We start from the raw sequence: 25,245 nt of genomic DNA on the forward strand, positions 1-25,245 counted from the left end.
TCAGTGAATAGCAGTAATTTTTCATCCTGTTTGTGGGAAGCTTTCTTTTCTATTCTTCTGAAATTACATTACACCACAAACTGTCTGAAGCAGTAATTTACCCCAAAGAAACACGTGGAATGGAATGTTTTACCTTTTTTTGGTAGTAAGTGTTGATAACCGCAAGGTAGCGTATTCGAGCTCTGGAGTTGCGAATTTTTATGTGTACCCTTTTTTTAAATACATCATAAAATTGAACTTGACAAATAAATTTTGAAGGTTTTCAAGCCCTTGAAAATGAAGCATTATTTCAAGGAGTTTCCAAGTTTGCCTTAAAGTGAAAACCATACACACCACCTATCCTCCAGTTTGAGTTCCTATTGTACTCAAACTCAAATACTGTTATTTTGTTTCTGTTTTCATTCAATTGCAGTTTGATTAAAATATTCTACATTAATAAAACATGGTATAATTTTGATATAAGTATACCACATTTTACTGATGATAATGAATTCAACTCCTACTTAAACTATTTAGTACTGCAATAATTATAAATACCTCCAGTGAATAACAAGTATCAAGTTACGACAGTCATTATAATACAAGTGCAAAACATTTCCTCCATTTTATGAGTTTAAAAAGATTTCTCTTGCAATTTTATATTTTAAAACATAAAATGTGATAATAAAAGAGATACTTAAGGAAGTCGAAGAACATTGCCTTAAGAAACATAAAGACAAATGAATCAACGACACTACAATTTACAAGGGGGAAAAAGTACAGTATAATTTACCTGTGTGACAAGTGTATCTTCTATTATCTTCCAGAAGATAATCTGTAAAAACTATTAAAAGAATAAACATTGAAACAAGTTAATGATTTTAGAAGAATATTTTTTAAAATATTTTTTTCTTAAATTAAACAGTAATTAGTTCATACGGAAAACAAAATACATGCATATCGTTCAGAATTCTAATTTCATAAGAATAGCAACAGTAAAAGGACCATGAAGACCATAATTTGAATGAAAATACCGTAAAATCCCGAAAGTAACCTCCCTATCGATTTAGCCCCCCCCCCCTTTTTTTGTGAAACATGAAATACTTTTATAATCCCGAATTTAACCCCCCCCTCTCACTTCACCTAAAATTTTTCCGATCATCTTCATTTGCCACTCCCTCCAAAAAAGAAAAAAAGATAGCATTTTCTGCTTTACTTAGAAAGCCTTTACAGAGGTTTAGTTTCCCCCTTCATGTGCAGGTTTTCTTTTCTAAAAAAAAAAGAAAGAAAAGAAAACAATTAATTTAAACAAAACAAAAAAGAGGTCTCCAGGGATTAATGTCGTCCTCCTCCACCGATAAGGTTGATTCCTTTTGATGCAAGGGCACCCTTTTTTTTGTTCATATGTATTACAAAATAAATTTATGCACTTGTACTGCTTTTGATTCATTTTGGAAAGAGCATTTTTGTTCTGACTTGTGAAAATAAACAATCTTCAAGACATTTTGAAAATGCGTTGCTTAAAAAGTGGCGCGAAATTTAAAAATAACCCTTCTTTAAAAGAGAAATAAAGTACTTGAACGAGTTTAGGATAATCAGAAATGTATATTTTAGTAAATTGAGTAAGAGATTCGTCTGTTTTTATGTTCGCGAAATTTTGTAAAGCGCAGTTTTCGAAATTATGATTTTTGGGTTAACGAATTTGCGGGCAGCGATTGTGATTTTTGCTTCTTTTATTGTAACCTTATTACGTTCAGAACATGATGAATTTTCAAGCGATAAATGAGAGGGGTCTTGCTAACTTAAGGTGCAAAATTTTTTTTCGAAAAAAAAATGGTGCCCACGTGCAATTTATTACAACAAGAAAATTATGGCAGGTTTTAATTAATTTGTCACTCTGTCATTAATATTAACTCTTATTCACTTATTATTTCTCTTCTGTACTCTAAAATTAATACTACTAAAAACAATTATTTTGGCTAATTTTTCAAAAAAATCTCGATTACAACCCCCCTTCTGAAATTAAAAAGTTTTGTTTTGAAAATAGGGGGGGGGGGGGGGGGTTACTTACGGGATTTTACGGTAGGTTTTTAAAATATTGCTCTCAGACGGAAATTTCGAAAAAAGATCTGACAACATGAAATTAAGCATTATTTTCTCAGGAAGGAAACATTCCATCAACAAATGCAAGGAAATGAGAAATTTTCCAAATAAGGGAGGTTTTCCAGATAAGCAGGTTAAAGATAACCAGGTTCAACTGCAGATAAACATCATGAAATGGTATAACAGGAGGAAGAGTGCCACAATAGGAAGTAATGAAATTTTACAGGAGAAGCGTCAGGTAATTTGCACTAAGAAAAGTAAGTTTGCGGTGCTCTCTAGTGGTTAACATTGGAACAAAAAAATCTGTTATTTTCCAAAGAAGATAATGTGAAGGCCTTAAGGCGAAAAAAAAAAAAGAAAATTAAAAAGTTTGTATTGCGGCGCTCTTCTTCTAAATGAGCAAAATGTAAACACGGTTGAACGTCTATTAACCGAAGCAATTGGGGACCAACCCACTTTCGTAAATTCTTCGGATAAAAGAGGGATGCTTAAAATGGCTATTAAGAGACTGTTGAAGTTTTAGGTCTGATTTAACGCGTACACATTTTCAGAACAACTACTATAAATGCAATGTGATCATTTATACATAAACATATATCACACTAGCCAGAAAATGCAGTGTAAATTTAATATATTATAGTCAATTTTGATCATAATTATGTCATTTATGATGCCATTAACTTTATTTTTTTCTTCTTTAGTTTTAATATGAATACATTAAGATGAAATAAATACTTAATACAGCAATACTTTACTTTTGCATTCAAAGGCTTCCCAGTTTAACAATGCTTAAAAACTAGAATCATTTAATTCTCAAGAAATTTACTGATGTATGGGGTGGGGGGGGAAGGGGGTTGGGGGGGGGGGGGTGATCGAAATGTACAGATAGTTTGGTTTTTACAATAGAAATAGTGACATTAAAGTGATGTTGTTTAAATACCAAAAAAAAAAAAAAAATAAATAAATAAATAAATAAATAATAATAATTCAAGAAAACAGACCTTGAGTAAACAAAGCATTAGAAAAACAGTTTTGTATAATTAGTCCTACCACCGAGTTGGTACTATCAAACCAAAATCCATCAAAAACATTGGCTCTACCATGCTAAGAGGAAAGTGAAATTGGTGGTCTGTTTTTAGCTCAAGCAAGTATGGCAAAAGAAGTGCTACTTTCGCTTTTAAACTCAATTTTTATTCTGTAAAGCGTTTTTCCATGCATTTTTCGAGTCCTTAACCTGTTCCATTTTGTATAGCAAAAGAAGCACTCTTTTCTTATTAAACAAGATGTTTAATTGTGCAAAGCGTTTTGCCACACTCGCTCAAAATTGAGACAGTGAACTTCATCGTTGAAGAATGGGAAGTTCTCTCTCGTCTTAAGTGTTGTAGCTCAATGGGTTCTACCATGTTTTAAAGTGACAGGATTTCAGTACTAAAATATAATTTCAATTGCTTACCTTGAGCCATCCCTTGTCATTTCTGAAACATTAAAATATACATACATTAAAGTAATTCGCAAATAAAGTTAAAGAAATATTTTTGAAGAAAAATGTTACACTTCAAATTTTCAATCAATATTTATATAGAAATAAATAATAGCATGTTATTGAAATGAGTAAAATATTTAAAGGAATTTTTGAATGTATTTTTAAATTAGGAACAGTAAAACTTTCTTGCAGAATATACGCTTTAACTAATACTAGTTTAACTATAATTAAAGTAAAACATTAAAAATTTTCATATCACAACAACTAAAGAGGGAATAAAAAGACCCTTTTTTTTTAAAGCTATTTTACTCTGCTGCCAACATTTTTGTCTATTCCCACATTCTTCTGTTAGCCTTAATACACAACAGACAATATACATGTACTTAACCTCTCAAAGAAAAACAGCTCTTTAAAAAAGAAACAATATAAAATATTTAAACCAATTTGCTCATTTCTGAAACATTTCTTTTTCCTGGCAGCATCATCTGTTTAATGGGCAATTTAGGTGAAATTTTAGCTCAAAAAAAAAAAAAAAAGGCTTTGAGGTCTCTAGAATGCACACCACCCGACAGAATTTTGTTGACAATGCTACTTTCAAAATATAGAAAAATTGCATTTTTCAAAAGCTTGTTATGGACAAATTTGAATTAAATAGGTCTGGTAAAAGGAGAACTACAAAAATTTCACCAATTTCATAAAAGCGATATTTGATATAACAAATGTTCTTACCAAATGCTCGATAATTAAAGTAGTTTTCCAGCTCACTAAAGTAAAACAAAATAACATTTCAAAAACAAATAGTGTTTCATGTCAAAATACAGAAAATTGTCATACACATTTTACACAACTTTAGCTTTTATTAGATTTTACCAAACACTTTGACTTCAGAAGCATATTTTGTATTTAACATTATTTTGCACAAGAAGCACCAGTATTGTCATAAATTATAGATCATACTCTGTGACTTCAATTAACCAAAGCATTGTAGTAACTAATAAATACCTTTGTACTGAAAATTGAAGCAATTAATTCACCAACGTTTTGAAGCTTGAAAATTGCACATTAGGGTCATTCCACGGAAAACGGTAATTTTGTCCCGCATGTGACGTTTCATATATTTCATAAAAAATAATAATTTAAAAGGATGATGAAAAAAGTTTTGTTGCTTAAGAAATCACAAACGCATGTCTGACTTCTTAAGAAAAAACTATCTTCAAAAATTATTTCTTTCTTATGAAATATAGGAACCATCACGTGCGGGACAAAATGACTATTTTCAATGGAATGGGCATATACATATTTTTTCCAATGGTTTAAATAATTATTTCTAAACTAATGAGATATGTTTCCTTTACGTTGGAAACATAGCTTTCAAAATCTACAATTTGTTTCGTCATTGCTGTATTAATAGAGCAAAAATATTGGCTTATTCATAAGCAAGTTACCAGAGGTTGACTTTGGATGTCCCGCACGTGACGCATGTAAATAAATTTTATTTTAAATAACAAAATTGTTTAATAAAAATATAATTGTGTCAGAGTATCTTTGTATCAAATGTAAAGATTTAAAAAATCGCTTACCCATGTTTCATTTAAAAATATTAAGAGATATCACGAAATGTTAATGAAATTTAAGCGTATTTTTGTCCCGCACGTGACGGTGGAATGGCCCATTACTGCAGACACGTGTTTCGGTCATCCAGATGACTTTTCATCCAGAACCTCACACTTCTTTGCATTGAAAAAGGTGTTCCTTGTAACACCAAAACACATGTCTGCAGTAATTTGCAATTTTTGTGCTTCAAAACATTGGTTAAGTGATTACTTTAAACCGTAGTTATGTTTCTTTGATACATAAAAATGCAAAATTAAATAAACAGTAACATAAAAAAGTTGGACAAAAGTGTATGCATATAACAAATTGAAAGATACCAATAAAAATATTCCCATTACAGTCCCAATGAGGTCTTTTTCAGTACCTTCAAAAAAAATTGTACAGGAAAGTCTGTACTTCTATAAAAATGAAATAAAATTGGCACTTTCACAAAACTTTTGAAAATTGGCTAATGTACAAAAACCAATTATTTAAAAATTGGTATCACAGAAGTTCAAATTTTATTCTTGAATATAAACTTACTCATAAAGTTAAATGTTAAAATGAATGAATATACACAATGGACAACAACTATTTCATTGTATTTTAACTCATTTTTATCTGTTTTGCCAAAAGACACTAAGAAGTTTTAGCACAATCTTTTAGCATCCATTTCTGGGTTGCCATTGTTTTAATGATTTAGGAACTGTACAGAGCACAAAGCTTACTAAACTAAAACAGTGAGGAACTTTATGTAGCTCTTGTGTTTTAAAGAAAATATTTTGTATTTTAAAGAATATGTAAAATTTCAGACTGGGCACATGCAAGGATTATCAGTTACATCAAAAATGTAGGACACATAACTAATGTTTGCAAAAAATTTTTAGCAACTGCCAATCTTTTCGGGGCCCCACTCTGAAAATTTTTGGATGTTTTAAATAAGTACAGTGAAACCTGTGTAAGTTGACGACTTGCGGTGCACTGCTTTAGTGGTCGACTTAAACAGGTGGTCGACGTAAACAGGTTGAGTTATATAATATAGGACTAATTCTGTACCTGAAAAAGGCGGTCAACTTACAAGGGGGTCAACTTTACAGGTTTTACTATATTTGTTAAAAATTATAGTTTTTAAAAACTTTTTAAAGGATATGATCACAAAGATATTTTAATTTTAAATTTTTAAAGATTTTTTTTGAAATCATTAAGTAACATGTTAAATTTAAGAACATGGAATTCTTTATGAAATCAGCAATTATAAGAGCAATTTCATAATTACTCATTTCATAACATTTTACAACAGAAAATTTTCTACATTATTTGCCGCAACAGCCGATTCATTCAGTCTTACTCAAATCTTTTGATGTATTCATTAAAATACAAAAAATCATATTTTAAAGAACACTTAAAAATTTCTAAATTTTATTTTTTTAAAAAGGTATTTTCTAGAAAATTATTCAAATTACATATATGAAATTAATGGACATATTGTCTTTAAAATGAGCTGTTATATAACTTCGTAACTTCTATAAAACAAAACTTTATAACACTGCTGGGAAGTATAAAAAGTACTGTTTAACGAATTTAAAAAAAATAATAAATAGTTGCAACTATGAATGATACATTTTTAAAAATGTATGTAAATTTAAGATGTCAAAGAGTTCAATTTCAGAAAGTTTTATGAAAATCAGAGATGCTCAGGATGAGAATACTTATTTATCTATTTATTTGACATGGAATGACCCAAATCCTAAAAAGGGCTTTGATTAATTTTTGGGACTTTTGACTACCAAATATGGTTTTTAGAAGGGTCCCTACAAACAATACTTGGAAATGGATCCTTTTAAGGGGCTTTTGAGGGCCTGTGGGAACCCTGAAAAAGTTGTCACCTATTGAATTGAGTGCAAATTAACTTTTCAAGATTTGGATTTGAAAAAGAGATGAAACTGAAATAAACTTATCTAGATATATCTTGGGGCATGGCACCACAATGCACTAAAAAAAAATACTCTGAGTAATATGCAGCTTGACAGTTTGGAATCCTAGTGCTGTCCCCGAAATCATCTCAGGCATGACAGTTAAAAGGTGAATACAGTTGGACCTCCATATGTCCAAGTAGCAAATTGCCGGAAAAAAATTTGATATGTAGAAAATTCAATATATAGAAACAATCTTATTTTATCCTAAAAATCTCCTGAAACATTAAAATTAAAGCTAATTTTCATGAATGAAACCTAGTTTCTAATTTATACAAGTATTAAATGAAAGTTAATAATTAAAAAAATAACAGAAATTTCATTTTTGCGCCTTCATACATCTTTATTTTTCGGCAATTCAACTTGATCCGCAACATTAGGGGATTTTTGTTTTGAGAATGTAATCGAGAGAAAAGTAAAAAATCAATCTACTTAACTTGAATGATTTTCACTGAAGCTAAAAAGAATAGGAATGATGATCAACAGGTAATAGGGATAACTTGAAACTGATTTTACTGCATTACTGGTTGAAACTAAAATATTTGAAATTAGCTTGAGGGAATTTAAGAACTCTAAAACGAAACAAAGACCTATCTACACACCCCTCAACCCCAGATTCCTTATGAGTTTCATAGCAACCTTTAGTGAACATAATTTTCTTCCCTAACCTTTATTTCTCAGGAGATAAACAGTATAAAATGGAAAAAAAACCTACTAATGTCTCAAAAATCCGATATATAGAGAGTTTTTCGACATATAGAAACAATTTTTCTATGTAATAAACATAAAAATTCACTGGGATTTCGATATATAGAAAATTTTGATATGTGGAAGTTCGATATAGGGAGGTTCGACTAAGTTGTTTTATCAATTTCTATTATATACTAGAACTAGCAAGAATAAAACTGATCTAAATTAAAAGATTCTGTCAAGTGCTACTAGCACATTAGACGGAAGCAAATACAGCTATATATTTGAGTAGTTTTAAAAAAAAAGCTGTTACCTTTCCCTCCTCCAAATCAATAATAATACCCAAAGCAGTAGCTACTTTGGATGTCTGTAACTACATTATGGCAATTTCTTTTTTCTCAAAAACTTTTATTAAAAAAAAATAACTTTTAATCACTCTTTTTCTGTAGTTGAAAACTCTCTGTTGGCTCTGGTACCAGTTTTACTTGCAATTTTTTACGTAATTACTTTTTTTTCCCCGAGAAATTTGTTATTGTGTTAAGCGAGAGTTTCAAGTATGTAATAACATGCAGATTCATTTAAAACATTTAAAAAGAACCACTGGGAATTGTGAGATTCATTGATTAAAACCCTACAATGCAAATACAAACAAGACACAATATGTATCATTAATGTATTGGAAAGGGTTCAAAGGCGGGCTACAAGGCTAATAAGTGGACTTTCCCACTTAGATTATGATTCCAGGCTTAGAAGGCTAAAAATGTACAGTCTTGAGCAAAGAAGAGACCGAGGGGACATGATTCAGCTGTTTAAATTTATTAAAACGAAAGATGTTACGGGGCTAAAGTTTAGCGCTGAAAACAGGACAAGGGGTCATAGTTTTAAGCTATTTAAATCTCAGGCTAACATGGATATTAGGAAAAATTATTATTTTAGCAGGGTAGTGGAACCTTGGAACAGCTTACCGGAAGAGGTGGTAACGAGCAAAGGAGTAGACAGTTTTAAGAGGGCCATTGATCTTCACTGGGGATTGTAAATTGACTAGGACCAGTCTAGCTGCGCCCAGAGCCTGTTGCTGATCGTCACTTTTGTATTTGTATTTGAATGTTAATGACTGACTATTTAAATGAAAGGAAAAATATGAAATCCATTGCAATAAACTTGTACACTGTAAGAAACTAATAACTGGAATTACTCATTTTCTGCAAAATTTTGCCATTTAAATTTTATTTTCAAAAAAAACTTTAAAATTAGCTTTTAGAAATTTGTAAAATTTCCGAGCTAAATACTCACTTTATACTAAACAAATGCTCTGCATATGAAGCTTCAGAATCTTCATCTTCATCAACTCCAATGTTGTTCAATGCCCGGTTAAGTATACCCTGAACTTGAAAAGCCTATGAGTATAGAAACACCAAAAAGAATTTTAAACCATTTAGAAAATCAAAAATTATCTGAATCAAAATTTACAAAACTTAAAAAATACTTATAAAAAGTCATTGAAAAAATACTTATAAAACAATGACTTTGAGAAGGGGAAAAATATTTAAGAATAGTTTGTAAAATGAAAGGATACAGAAAATGTTCAAAACCTAAAATCTCTGCCAAACACCAAATTTACTCTACAATATATGTACTAGGGTACGTCTTATTTTTGAAGATGTTATTTTTTCACTAGGCACCCTCTCATTTTGTTCCTTTGGATGAAAAAAAAATTCACATATCTTAAAAATAAAAATTGAATAAAATTTAGAGGTTGCTACCATTGCTGCAAAATTTGAAATCTGTTTTTTTTTTCTTTTTTTCATCGATTATTAAAACATTTATGTTATCTTTTTGTTATTAATTTTAATTAGTAATAAATTAGATTGTTACTGACTTTGAAATTATTTCATTTTATTAAATCATGTTAATTAACTGTAGCTACAATCAACTCTCAACCTCTTAACTAACTGTTGGTTAGCAACTCAAAGAAACACAAGTTGTCAGTTAAGAACTGAAAAAGAAAATTAAAAGAGTTCTATTTCAATAATCAAAAACAAAATTATTGGAATCCATCATTAGATTATTTGCTTGACCTTGCTCTTGCTGATGGTACTTTACGCAAGATTTCATTTCCAGGAGAGAAATTATTTCCAACTGAAAGAAAACTAGGAGGACAAGGCGAAATTGGTAACAAATAAATCTCTATTTAAAAAGGCAACAGAACTTGTGTCAAAAGAAGAAATTTTGAAAGAAAGAAAATCATGAAGAATCTGAATCAACTGTAGTGAAAGTATTTTTTTTTTGAGCAATCACAATTGCTTATTGTTCTCACTTGACTGTTTTTGGAGTCCTATCATTTTATTTTCCCACCACCACCCTCTGCAACATCACCGTCGGCCGGGTCCTCACGATGCTGCTCCTATAGCAAAAGCCGTCTCCAGGTTGCATCCATGTCCTAAACACACATACACCTACACACACATACAGACACCTACACATACACACAACTACCCACGCATTCATGCCTGCACACAGACACAAACACATATGCCTACACACACATACCCCCCCCCCCCACACACATACATTCATACACACAACTACCCACACACTTATGCCAGCACACAGACACAAACACATGCCTACACAAACATACACATACCCCCCTACACCAAAAACACACATACCCCCCGACACACAAACATACACGCCTACATACACACACTAGTGATTGCGAAAAACATAATTTGAATTCAAGATGTCAAAATTCAAATTAATTTTTCTTTTCTTTTTTTTTTTTAGCCTCTGTTGTAACTGAATGTATTTTAACTGATTCTGAAGAACAAGAATTTGCAATAAAGTTTATCTAGATTTGGTCTTTTGTTGTTGAAAAGCATTTTCACTTACAAGAAGGAATTTGTTGCTTCAAGTAATTTTATTTGACATCTATGTGTCATTTCTGAAGAGAGAAACTCCAAATTGGTTTCTTTCTTAAAGAAACCTAAAAGAACAACTCCTCCAATGAAACACTGAACAGCAGATGTTGTAGAACTAAAACCAAAGGAATCAAAATAGAGGATTTCATTACTAACATTCAGATTTTTTACCATAAAGGTTTTTTCATCAAGTTTTTTTGAAGAGATTATCAAATAGTTTGCATGATGAGTAGCAATCAGAAAAAGGCTTGTATATTTCACATCACTAGAAACAAAGGGGAAAAAATTACAATATTGGTGAATGTAAAAGACTGAAATTGTAAACCAATGATATGAATGGCATAGTGGAACTTTTGCATGATTTTTGTTTGACATTATTACACAGCATTGCAACCATGAAATGCTTATTATTTTTTGTATATATATAGGAAATAAATATTTGGGTTATGTTTCTACCTTAAGAAACCCAATTTCATGTTGATGTCAAATACTGCAATAGAAAAATGGGAATATATTTTTACTCTATTTTTGCACAATGAAGGCAGTTTTAATCGCTGGTAGCGACCTCTAAATTTTGTTAAAATTCTATGAAACTTTTAAGTGGGTATTTTTTCATCAAGAGGAAGCAATTAAAGGGGTGCTCCATAAGAAATTCAAAATTTTTTCAAAAAGTGCATTATAAGACGCACCCTAATATGCACCCATTAAAAATAATTTTGACCCTGATGGCCTGATTGGTAAAGCTAATTGGACTTGTGACCAGAAGGCCCCGGGTTCAATCCTAACCAGCCGAAGATCCACCGTCTTCATTTCAAGGTGAATGGGGGACACTAAATATACTCGTACAAAGTCCTCCAAATGAAGCGATACCTCTGGGGGTGCTGGATCAGGGATTGGCTCGGCTTCTGGACTGGATCAAAAAATCAGAACTATCTTCAGGGTCCCATCCAACTGGTTAAACCACTAATAGTGGTAGTACCCTGGAGTGTGAAGTGTCAATCGAAAATATCTTTTACCACTCCAGAGGAAAACTTTTCATTAATAAAATGTTACCATTTTTAGATAAAAAAAGTACTAAAATGACAGCTTTTTCACCATGTATTAAATCATTCTTTTACAACAATTAATCGGAGATGAACTCCAAAAGTCAAAAAAAAAAATTATGTGCATCAAACATGAGGCAGATAAATACACACTGGCGCATGACAAGTCTACACTTTTGCTCTGTGAAGGCACAGATGCTGTGGATAAGTGCAATGCCATATAACTGTTAATTAATATGCATATTATACACTAGCCGCCTGCGGCGACCAGCTGGTCCGCCTTTTTACGTCATTCGCCTTTTTATGCCAGGGGGTACCGCCTTCGGCGGCAGCTTAAACAATTTAGCGACAACATTAATCAATGTTTTTCTCTATAAATCAGTATTATCATTCGTTTTTTTACGCCAATGTTGCCGCCTTCGGCGGCTGCTTAAATAAATTTCGTGGCGGTGTCAATCAATCTATATCTATCTATATCATTAATAATTTGAATAAAATATTTTCTAGATTTGTCTCCAGTTTCGTCGTTTGGAATATTTTTAAAGGAGGGGGAGGGGAGACACAAACGACGTACTCTTCATGCAAATTTTGTCGAAAAATAACAAAAAGCACTTCCACTTTTATGTGAAAGCATTGTTTTTTCAAAGTCATGGGGTATGTGGGGGAGGGAGGGGGGCATTGACATCCAATGTGCAAGCAGCCACCTACGGCGGCTGTTTGGCTAACTTGTCATTTACCTTTTTACTTCAAGTTTGCCGCCTTCGGCGGTTGTTTAAATAAATTTGGCAGCAGTATTAATCAATCCATCTCTATCTTTTTTTTTATGCCATTCACATTTTTACACCAAGATTGCCGCCTTCGGCGGCTATCTACCTTTACGATCTATCTCTACATTTTCTTATCCATCTCTATTTATTTTGACCTCCTCACCCATTTCCTAATACAAACAAAGAACACTCAAAAAACCGCTTTTTTTTATTTAAGAAGTAGAGCAAAAAAAAAAAAGCTCAAATTCCCCGTAGTGTGCAAAAAGTAGCGTTTGACAAAGATAAAAAAAATCTCGCTGTTTTTATTGAATTAATGCGCACAACTATGAAATGTAACGTAATATAGATACAGCGAAAGGTCCAGCTTGGGGGGGGGATGGAAAAAGAAATAAATGCAATCCCTAAATAAAACAAAAAAAAAAATGAAAGAAAAAAAGCAAGCGCTGCCGAAAAAACAAGTGGTCATCACGTCAGTAGACATCACGTCAGATGGTCATCACGTCAGTAAATGTAGAAGTAAGCTATATAGTAAAAAAAAAGATTAACATTGCTTGCGATTAAGATTCCATCGTAAATATCGAATCGAAACCCAAGTAGTGACGTCACCGGCATAAAAAATTGAAGAACGCTGTTTTCGACTGATGCGTGAAAGGACATGATGTGTTCAGCATTAAAAAAATTGTAAAAAAAAAACTATTGCGTATTTTTAAGAACTTTTTTCTTCTGAAGAGGGCGAAATGTTTTTACTATTACCAACTTAAATTTCAGAAATGAGGCTTTGATACTTCTCGCAGGATGATATTAGAAAAAAATAAAATCCAGAAAAACATGCAAACTAAAGGTTTTTCCAAAAATTCATAAAAAATGCAAAAATTGCTCTATCTTCAAAATTTTTTCATTCATCATATTTAAAATTAAATTTCTGACACTATAGTACCAAAAATATTTGTCTGGCGCGATTGGTTCGGGGTCTGTGAGGTTAAAAGTACTAAAAAGTGTTAAAAATCACATAAAACATTAACTAACTTTTTTCTAATTAAAATATCAAAAATCGAAGCCCGAGGTGCACAACTTCAGCAAAAACTACACCTGTATACCAAATTTCATCTTTCTAGGCCTTACCGTTTTCCCGGGATGCGCGCCACACACACACACATACACACACACACAAACATCTTATTTTATTATATGTATATATTATACATTGACTAACTTTGAAATAGTTTGATAAATTAATGAAAATAGTTCACCTTTGGCTTTCATGGATACATGATTGAAAGTAAAAGTTATTGTTCTACTAAAAACTGTCTATCCAATATTATTTTTCCCAGATAGTTGTTAGTTTTGTGTGTGTGGACAGACATTTTTTCTTACTTATACATCAAAACAAATACTTACATTTTGTAACATCAGCTCATCAGCTATATGATGATCCCAGTCAGCAGCAGGATTAAATTCATCTTCTTGTTCAGCAATATATTCTTCTCTAAAAAATACATATATACGTTATATATACAGCGTTACTTCATCCCATGAATATATATATATATCGCCACATTGCTTTAGACGCTGATGTGCTAAAAACTGGCTTTTTTATTAGGATTTTTAATTAATTAGTTTTGTGCAACAAATTCAAAAATTTATTATCTTAAATTTTTTGGGTAGTTGCCTTTGGTCATTCACAAGATGGAAGTAGACAAGACTATTAAATGCCAAAGTTTCCAAAAACAGAATTAGATGCTTATCTCAAAGCAAACTATAGAAAATTTCACAAAATGTGTCACAAATCATCTTTTTTTAAAAAAAATAATTAGTCCTTGAAAAATGAAATTATATCTGCACAATTGCATTTGATCCTCATTGCTTTGGAGGCTTTTCCATGAACTAAAATCAACTATTTCATCAAAAATGCATCTTCCTGCCAACTTCTCATTTAATTCAAAAACCTATTTTAACTGAAATTTCCAAAAATGTATGTTTTTGTAAGAAAATAGGTATGAAGTAATTGTTTTAGAATGTGCAAGGTTCTATTAATTTATTTTCTTATGAGAGTAGTAAACACTAACCCCTTTCCCCTGTTTTTTGTACTTCAAAACTTGGTAACAGTAGTAGCTACTAAGTGTTTTAATTCTAATGGCTTAATTCACTGGCCACTTCGAAAATTTTTAGTCCTGACCTTTTATCATAAAAGTGCTGTTTCAACCTTGAAAACTTCAGCTGGTTTATTTTGCTTTAGTGATCAAATATTTCTAAATGAAATATATGTTTTACATGGTACACCTGAAAAGTGTGTTTTTCAAAAAAAAAAAAAAAAATGTTCAAAAAGTATCATAAGATTTTTCCGAGGAAAAAAAACAAACATTCAAATTTTGTCTGTTGCGTACATTTAAAATTTTACCTGATGTAACTTTTTTCCATGAAAAAAAAAAAGAAATTCAAGATAGTTTCTTTTTCACAAAAATAAAGAAAATTCTAAAATTTTTTTAAACTTTTCACAAAAAGGGGACACAAGAAATGAAACCTGGATCAACCATAGTAAACTTGAAAAGAAGCAAGAAAGGCATATTAAGAAATACAAAAAAGACAAAAGCGCATCACCCTACAAAATATATCCAGGACAAACACTAAATATGCAGGCATACAGAAGACAGAAAGGATGGGCAGAGGTCTTAATTTTGCCATATAATGTTTTCGTCGAGGTATCATTCAGAAAGCCTAGGGGTAATATTGATTTCAGCAAAAATATATATTGAAAAAAAGTTAATAGTTTTATTGTAATTCATAATACTACTTTTTCTGGATTCAACATTCACGCACCCTGGGAGTGCTATTTATGCCACAGCCAATGAGACTATCACCATGACACCAATGCAAATTTGACTATCTATCACCACATTTCCAGTCTTCATGACAGGATTTTAACTGTGAATTATGGGCTTTTAACATTACGTTACGTAGAAACATATCGGGAAAATAAACCTTAAATTCTAAGATTGCACAAAAGGGGGGCAATGAAAAAATTCCAATATTTGAAATCAGCATCAAAAATCACTTTAAGAGCACTTCAAATGTTTCATGTGCCAAAATCTTTGTTCATTACATTATTAATTCATGTTATAGTCACAATGTGGTTTCCATTTTGCTGCAAAACCTGCAAAATTGAGATAAAACACCAACAAAACTAGTTTTTGACAATTGATAAACTTCTATACTGTAGCATTCAAAATCCATACAAGATGAGCAATGTTCCGTACAATAGGACTTGTAAAAATTTGTACATTGCATGGAAGACTTGCATAAATTTGACAGCAGTAGGATTTTATTTGCAAGACTGATTTTTTGCTGATAAGTTCATTTAGATTTTTTGCTGATAAGTTCATTTATTGAGATTATATTGATTGAAAGGGGTGAGCCAATAATCCCCAAGACTAAAAAATGCAGGTACTGATAAAAGGTACTTTAATTAAAAAAAAAGACATATTTTGTAGGAGAAAAAATACTTTTAGTTTCTTTGTAAAAGATGTATGCAACACACTAATCCACAATTTTTATCAATTATTATAACTGCCTATTGATCATCATTTGGGACTAAAAAACAGACTACGACCAGCCTAGCTGGGCCCAGAGTCTGTTGCTGGTCGTTACATTTGTATTTGCATGTACAGTAAAACCCCTCTTATGAGCTATTGTTCACAATAGAGAGGTGTACAGGACAAGGGTTTAATATCATGTTGCAAAATAAAAGTTTCAAATATCACCTTATTATAATCATATCAGACAAAATGTTTATTCTTTACAAATGTTGAAGGTTCCAAAATTTTTTTTAAGTAAGCAAAATAGAGGATACATACTGGGCTTCATATAGGTCCCGAGAAACTTCTTCAATAAAACCACTTGAGCACTCAGGACATATCAATTCCACAAACTAAATTGGTAGAAATAAATCAAACATTGAGTTTTAGAATTTAGTAAAAGATACGAAATAATTTTATTGAAATAATCTTTCAACAAATGAATTCTAGAATTCTCAGTTAAAGCATTACTTGTTGACCAAGCACTGCAGTACATCTTACATGAGATTGAAAAACTGTAAGTTTTGCATTTTTCAATCATACTAAATACTTTACCCTGGTCATGGTAGTGCTTCGCTATCAGAAACCTTAAAGCAGCTTTAAGGCTTAACTAAACAAGAAAATATATTCAGGGGTCTGGCCAGAGGAAATTTGGGTCCATTAACGGACCCTTCACAAAAATACGATCACTCAAAACGGACCCTTCACAAAATTCCGATCAACCAAAACGGACCCTTCACAAAATTCTAATCAACAAAAACGGATCTTTCACAAATCATTTATTGTAAAAGCAAATCTAAAATCCAAACAATGGCTAATTTTTCAAAAGAAATGTCCGCATATTTCTGTGATGCTTAGTGTTTATTTTATCACAGCAGAATCAAAATAGCCAGCAAGGATGTTGTTATAGATATCTCTGAAAATGTTATTGACCTGCATCTTGATATTGCTACCTCAGCACCTTTCTCCCTCTGCTCTCAATCTAAATAATAACACATGTCAGGGAATTGAACTTGTTATGTTGTTGCTTGTCCCACTTGGCAGACAGAAACATCATACCAAGTCCATGAAGCCGTGCAAAGAAAGTCCCTCCCAAACAGCACAAGGGTCGGAATACAGCTGATTCAGGTCACAGCCGATGCAAGAGAAAATATGGGCGATGCAAGAGAAAATATGGGCGGGAGCAGCCTGAGTCAAATTGCATTTTGGGCACAAGGGGAAAACCTTAATACCAGCCACATGTCGCTGTGCTCAAGTGTGTCCACTTCTCAGTCGGGCTAGGACGGTTTGTTGTTCTCTACTACTTGCCCGAAGTAAAGCAGCGCCAGGGCGGGATGCTTTGTACCATTCATGAATAGGGGGCTGTCTCCAAGAGGAACTGATGCTTTGCTTAACACAAGTTGCAATTTCTGAAAAAGAAAGGCATCCGTTATGGGGAGAGATCTCTCGGCTCCCGTGACGAGCCAGCCCATCAGCAATCTCATTTCCAAATACATCAACATGTGACGGTATCCATTGAAAAGTAATGGTGAGATGTTTACTCAAGTGTTTTAGATGTTGGATTATGTTCAGAGTTGTTTTGTCACCTTGTTTCCACCATTCAGACAGATGCTGAATAGAGCTTCGGCTATCACTCAAGATCCAAATATCAGTACTGACACTCTCTGTGACGCAATAATTCAGAGCCTCCTCAATAGCTAGAAGTTCGGCCCGGAAGACGGAGCAAAAATCGGGGTTTTTAATACAAATCTTAATGCCGTTTCCTTCTCTGATATAAACACCGCTACCGGAGATAGCGCCATCACCCCTGCTACCGTCAGTATATATTTGCAATGCATCACATGGGAATTGGTGAATAACCTCCAAAGGAAGTTATCTAAGATACTCCGGGTGTTGGGAGCTCTTGTTGGTGTACGAGCACAAGTGAGGTTGGAAGAAAACTCCTTCATGTAATGATGGGGCAGCATCCAGACCACAAGTCAGTGAAACATATTCAACTTCATTAAAAAGGAAACCCTCGCTTTCAGCAAAGCTAAGTGGACTCTGTCTCTTAAGGCGTTAATTATTCTTCCAGTTTCGTACATAACTGGAGGTCCTGTTCTGGTCACCATAACTAACAAGCTTAGCAAAGTATTTAGCCAGGAGATATCTGCTTCGGAGTCCTAGAGGTTGCAGGTCAGCCTCATACAGAACAATATCCTTAGGGCAACTATTTCGGAGGCCAGTGATGATTCTTGCAGCAGAGAGCTGAACCCTTTCCAGTTTTTCAAGGTTACTGACAGCGGCAGTCCGATATACCTGAAACCCATATTCCAAAACGGGACGAATGAGCGCAGTAATTTCGAAGTGTCTGAGCATCCGCTCTCCTGGTCCTGCCAGAGATATATTTTAAAATTTTCTGTCTCTGTTTGCCTCTTAGGACCAAGTTATTTATATGTGCATGACTGAGAATTTCCTGATCAAGGATATAACCCAAATATTTCGGGTGCTTTTCGCATTTCAGCCGTTTTCCCAGCAGAAAAACTTCAGGCTCGTAATTGTAAAAATGTCTATTTGTGGTAAATATACTTGCAACAGACTTAGAAGGATTGAATATAATTTTGCGCTCTATAGCAAACTTCTCAAGTTCAACGAGAGAAGAGTTGATGTCCTCTTGAGCAGTAGTTAGACTTCCGCTGGTGCTCCAGATAATTATATCATCAGCATACAGTCCTGTACATTTCTTAGTATTATCCCCAATCTCGATTCCGGTTATAAATAAGGAGAACAGGGTGGGGCTGAGTACAGATCCTTGTGGTATACCTTGACTTAGTCTGAATTTGCTTGAAATGATGTCTTTAAATTTCACGCGTATATATCTAGCTCTTAGGAAATCAGCCAGCCAAGGCAGCATCTTCCCACTTATATTGAAAATAGTATGAAGTTTGCAAATAAGCTTGTTCTTCCAGACCCTATCAGAGGCCTTGGATAGATCCAGAAAGGCAGCAATTGTATGATTGGTGGGACTCAAGTTATGAGCATCCCTGATATTCTGGCCAAAAAATAAGACCTGATCCATTGTGCAATGACCTTTACGAAACCCGTACTGCTCAGAGGGAATAAAATTACCATGAGCAAGATAATTGGCAAGTCTATGTAAGACAATCCTCTCCATGAGTTTGCAAAAGATACTAGTAAGTGCGATTGGTCTATAACTATTAGGGTCATTGGCTGGTTTACCTCATGAACTTGCCATTGAACTTGATACTGTTAAAGAATAGAATAGCTATAGGGTGGGGAAGAAATGTGATCGCTTCAGATATGGTTACCAACTACCTATAAAATTAAAATTAACGCTAAATAAACATCTAGTAAACCTTTTACAGGGACTTGGAAAATATTCCTAACATTTTACCAGCTTGGCAATTTTTGCGCTTTTATGGTGTGATGTTTTAACGTTATCTTGAGAAGAAATTATATTAGTATTGAATATTTTATGCTAACTAGGGGTGCTTGGGAACCGATTATAAACCAGAATCCCTGTATTTTTTCCTATGTCAATATGGGAATCTGGTATTGTTCATTATGTTACATCTCCCCACCTCCTTTTTTTTCTTTTCTTACTCCGAATTTTCGGCGAAAAGATCGATTTTTTATTAATAACATTCATCATGTAAACCTATTAAAATGCAATTCTAAAATTGTTTTACTTAAATAAACTCTTTTATTTGCTGTTTTTTTTTTTTTTTTTTTTTTTTTTGCTTTTGACGCTTTCATTTTGAAAAATGCGATCTCTTTGCATCCGGTATGACAATCGAATCTTATTCATTTTTCATGCTAACTACGCTTTGTTATGAGGCACAAACAAATGAAAATTCTCTTTACTTTTAGTGAAATCATTAGTTGAAGTGGAATTTTGCGTTCTTTTTAAAGTGTCCAGAGGGTTCGATGGTTTAATTTTATTTTTGCTTCAACTATGTTGATAGACATGAACAATATGTTTATCATTAACCTTTAATATGCAATTTGAAGAGAATTTTACTAAAATAAATTCTTTTATATCCATTTTTATACTTTTGATGCCTTCATTTCAAAAATTTCAATCTTTTTGCATCCGCATGGGAATTGAATATTTCGCATTTTTGATGCTTACTACGCTTTATTCAAAGGAAAGCAAATAAAATTTATACTTATTTTTTGTTAAAATTACAAATTTTAAAAGTTTTAAATGAAATTCCATGTTCTGTAAAAATTTCATGGGCCAAAAAGCCAAATACTGAACCACTGCCTAAATTAATTTTAGTTTCAATTATTTTAAGTTTTTACTCTCCATACAACATCTTCAGAAAAAATTTCTAGTACAATTTAACAAGATGTGGAATGGCATATAGATACTGATACATCAAGGTTGACCTTCCTCTGGAGAATGATACCTCCCTATTGCTATGAAAACTCTCAAAAATGCACCAGAAAAAAGGAATGCCACAAAACTCCCAAAAAATTATTTCAATGCCGCAGTTTGCGCCATGAGCCTCCCCTCCCCCAACGCATTTATTAATGTCTATAAATTCAAAATTTTTGTTTTTACAAAATAATTTATTTTTTCACAAAAAAGAAAAAAACGATCTTTCACAAAAATTTTTCACAAAATTATTCCGTTTTTCACAAAATTATTTGATTTTTCACAAAAAACGGACTCTGTGAAAAACCCTGGACAGACCCCTGATATTGCAAGAAAAATCCAAATCCATATTTCAATTAAGAGTCCAGAAAACAACAATAAAAACAAGCAAGTGACGCATAAACTGAAAAGAAATATCTGCCCGTTTTGAGACATCTAGAGTCGTACCAAGTCCTACTTTGGCCTAGCAGCCGAGCACTCGGCCTTCACTACTCGACCGAGTACCGAGTTTCAATTATGTTTTAAGAAGAACCACCGACACATAAATGACGAATTTTGAACTCATTGGAATAGTAGTATAGATCTCTATGTCCAAATAATAGGTTTTAAAACAAAACTCCAGCTGAAATTTAACTACGCATTATTTAAAAGATTTTGTTTGCGTCAATAATTTTACAAATAAGTTATTTTTTAAATTAAGCTAATGAAACAACGTTAAAAGCACAAATGTGACACGTGTTTCTGCATAACAAGGAATGTCTTTTTCAGTGCATAAAATGAATGTAAAAAAATCCGACTTTTGTCGTCTGTCTTTACTCTTTAAATCCATTAGCTCACATTTTGTGCAGTGAAAAAAGCATTCCTTGTAATGCCAAAACACGTGTATGCAGTGTTCCTCCACATTTGTGCTTTTAACGTTGTTTTATTTTTTAAGAAAAGGAATTATGCTTCTTATAAACAATTTTGTTTGTGGCAAAAATCCATTTAATAATATAAAAATCTCATATTTCTTGTACTTACATTTTTTGCCCCATTTTTAATAAATAAGTTTCATTAACTTTGGGGAATTAAGGTAAAAGATTTATTCCACTGAAGCATAACTCTTCATTATGCTCAAAATTTTAATTTCACTTGTAAATTTGAATTGTGAATGATTGCAGTATATTATATGCTTGCACTTTTTTATTAATTGTAAAATCTACTTTGAACAATATTCAAACATTTTTTACAACTACTCGGTATTGACTGAGTACCTGATCAAAATTTGGCAAGTACCGAGTAGTTACCAAGTACTCGGCACGTCTCTACATAATTCTATTCAAAAACTAACAGAAAAGGGGCACATATACTAAATGGTATTGTCGACATTTATAGCAGGGTTGCCAGACGTCCCGGATTTCAAGGGACAGTCCCGTATTTTGAAAAATTGTCCCGCGTCCCGGGGAACTTCCATATGGGACAGCTGAAGTCCCGTATTCTAGCTAATAACAATATTTTACAAAACGCGACATTATTTTAAAGTTCAACCGACAATATCAACGCTAATTTTGAAACAAAGCGGTCAACATATACCCTACTTAGAGAGCAAAACAAAAATTTACTTATGTCAGGGTGTTTAGCTCATATAGTTAACACTGCATTTCGCCATGCTGCTGATGCTTTAGAAATTGATGTCAAAACTATTATTTTTAAAATTTATTCACATTTTTCTAGATCTGCAGTTAAGCGGAATGAGCCGAAGGAGTTTTTTGAGCTTGCTAACCTAGAGTTTAAAGAGCTAGGTACTAAAGCAAATCCCGACGCGATGGCAAAGTTTAGCTCCTGCTGTAGATCGACTCATTAAATCTTGGCCTGCTCTCATAAATTATTTTATATGCGAATGAGAATCCATCCCTAAGCCTCTCAGAAAATTATTGCTTTTAGGTGAAGAAAGTACAGCTACAACATTTGAAAAACCAATGAGGTTCCATTAGTTTTCCATTTTCTTAGTAATGTGTCCCCCGTTTTTGAAGTTGCCTGTAAAAAACTTCAAAATGAATCTACAACTGCAGCTGCTAACTTTATGATACTATGACACATATGGTAAAACAGCTAGAGAGCAGATTTGAAGATAAGTTTTATAAAGCGTTCGTCAATAAAACCTTAAAACATCTAGACGGTAGAAAAATACAATATCTGACTGAGAGATACCAGACATTTTTTGAAATAGCTGTGAATTACATGAGAAAGTAGTTTGGTTTCACAAATAAAAATCCCTTTTTTGTTTTAAGACTAATGGCTTTAATGGATAAAGTAGTTTTCTGATTGTCAGCTATTGTAGAACAGTTAAGTATTGAAAATAAAGTATCAGTAGATGATCTATACGATGAGTTTTCACAATAAAAAAAGTTCTTAATAGCAAAGTTGCACAAAAAGCTATGAACATTGGCGATAAGTGGCAAATGGTACATTAAAATTGCTTTACTCATTCAGATTCATAGGCGTGCGCACAGGGGTCACCAGGGGTACCGTGGTACCCCCATTAGTGTATAGAAATGAAAGTTAATACGAAAGTGGCTAAAATTTTACATTTTTAAGTTCATTAATTTTTACCTCATACGCTTTAAGACTCACAATATTTGAAAATTGTCCTTAAGCAAGCAAGTCTGGGAGCCTTTCTAAGTGCAATTTCAACCTCCTGGTACAGTGGTACCCCCATTTCTGAAGCCCCGTGCACGCCTATGTTCAGATTTCTCCATTGGCTGGTATGGCATTAAAAACCAAGTTTTGTTCTCCGATTCCGTGCATTACTATTTCAGATAAAGTAGTCACATTTAATGAGAAAATTTTTCAATTGCACCGTCGAACTTATAGCGAACGCAAATAAAAAACTAATTAGCACCTGTTCCTATCAACGTCGATCTGTTTACTGAACTTCGTTCTATTGCTTGCTTTATTCTTTGAGTTAGAGTTCCTCCAAAAATGTGCTGACCCATAAACATACTGAGAAGAATCTTCCGAAAGCTATTAAAACATGGTTGTTTATCACCCCTTAAAAATATATAACCAGTAATTGCCCTCAATCTCAAAAATATACCCCTTCCCCCAGCCCCTTTTACTCCTCGAAGCCTGTCCCGTATTTACTGTTCTTAAATCTGGCAACCCTGATTTATAGTCAACATCCAAGGGTTTCCAAACTTTTTCGATTTGCGGCACCTCCCCCCCTGAAGAATTACAATAGATTCACAGCACCTTAGTCTATCTTTATTGTACATATTTCTATTTATATTGTGGAGATTTCGCTGTGGCTCTAACATATCACTACGACACCCTCTCCCCCCGGCACCCACCTTGGAAACCCCTGGTTTCCACCAATCAGATTTGAAACAATAGTTCAGGGTGCACACTATTGGTACAGTAAAATTCTAGCATTATCAAGGACTCAAAATGTAAATGGAAAAAAAAGGAACCAAACTAAATACAAGCTACATAAAGTTACACTGACTACATGTGCTTATGTCTCATCAAAAATATTCTAACCTTTTTGCTTACACGACAAAAAAGTTACTATCTTTAACATTAAAAACTCGACTTATTTATAACACTTTTCTAAAAACAAAACTTGCTTTCTCCCATTTGACATTACTGATGTTCCAGATATTAGTACTTCCTCTTCAAGAATGTTTTTGTTTTTCAAAAAGCCGTGCTTGCTGTGTAAATTTAAGTTATATTTCTGCTGTTTAATAAATTATTATAGCGAAATGAGGAAAACTTTACTCTAAAAGTTTTTCAAAAAATATGAAAATTCAAACTGTAGAGTGCACAAAGCGCAACCCCTTTCTGAAAAACTAGTTGCGCCACTGAAAATAACAAAAAGATAACTACAGAATACTTCGTCATCAGATTTTTTTTTTTTAATGCTTTCAGATGAATAAAAAAATATTAAGTGAACAGAACTCACTTCGCATGCTCGAAGGACTTGAAATGTTCCCTACAACTATAAACAAATATTGGGAAATAAATAGAAACGTACTAAAAAGAAAAAAAAGATAACAGTTGCCAGTATAATCCAACGTGATTCAATTGATACAGTTCTTATCTAAAAATAATTTGAAGCATTCCAAAGCAATGCAAACAGAAGCAACATAAAGAAGCGTTCAAAAATAAATATAACTAAAAATTGAATTTTCTATTTCATTACTTACAGGGTGCAAAGGAGAAACTTCTCGCGAGCATTGATGGCAAAAATATTTCGTAGGAGTTGGAAGTTCCACAGCTTCAGCCATAATCCTTTTGGCTCCTCACAATTTCTCAATCTTCTTCAGTTTATAAAAAGAAACTAATTAATGGATCACTGGCGCTAATCGCAATCGCTTCTCGCGCAATGGGCTGTGTTGAGTTGCTTTTAGAATAGATAGTTGAAGTTGAGTTGAAACGAGAAGAAAGGGCGAAAATTCATATATTTTTTTTAACGATATGCCTTATTTTCAAAATAAGTTATTCAAACTCATGAAAATTCAACTACAAAAATAATTTTATTCTTGCAAAAGCTATTACTATTTTTCGAAAAAGAACTTAAATTATATATTCCTTAAATTTTGTGGAAACAAAAGAAAAAAAAATCGTCCAATAATGGAAATGTTTGGATAAAAAATCAGTTTTTAAAGGGTAAAATGAGAACATATTTAAAAGAAAACCATTTAAATTGAACCACGATATAGATATTGCTCCATAAAGGAGCTCCGTAAATTAAACTCTCCC

At 32.8% G+C, this 25,245-nt stretch overlaps 1 protein-coding gene across 1 annotated transcript; it reads right to left on the reverse strand.

Moving 5' to 3' along the window:
* Window positions 1-1,206: 1,206 nt before the first annotated feature.
* LOC129227984 (uncharacterized) lies at window positions 1,207-24,854 on the reverse strand. The gene is made up of 7 exons (XM_054862609.1): window positions 24,690-24,854; window positions 16,404-16,477; window positions 13,951-14,038; window positions 9,115-9,218; window positions 4,295-4,329; window positions 3,536-3,557; window positions 1,207-1,249 (listed from the first exon to the last, which is right to left on the reverse strand). Exons 1-7 carry the CDS (start codon window positions 24,768-24,770, stop codon window positions 1,207-1,209), a joined length of 447 nt encoding a protein of 148 aa, XP_054718584.1. The 5' UTR covers window positions 24,771-24,854.
* Between the last annotated feature and the right edge of the window lie 391 nt (window positions 24,855-25,245).

Source organism: Uloborus diversus, chromosome 8, assembly GCF_026930045.1.
Source record: "Uloborus diversus isolate 005 chromosome 8, Udiv.v.3.1, whole genome shotgun sequence".
Taxonomy (NCBI): domain Eukaryota; kingdom Metazoa; phylum Arthropoda; class Arachnida; order Araneae; family Uloboridae; genus Uloborus; species Uloborus diversus.

Excerpts from the sequence above, each read along its gene's own strand:
- LOC129227984 (XM_054862609.1), bottom strand. The coding sequence starts at position 24,770 with ATGGCTGAAGCTGTGGAACTTCCAACTCCTACGAAATATTTTTGCCAT. Across the intron at positions 16,478-24,689 it reads AAGTTTCTCCTTTGCACCCT|TTTGTGGAATTGATATGTCC; the intron begins GTAAGTAATGAA and ends CTACCAATTTAG. Across the intron at positions 1,250-3,535 it reads ATGACAAGGGATGGCTCAAG|AAAAGAAAACCTGCACATGA; the intron begins GTAAGCAATTGA and ends TTTTTTTTTTAG.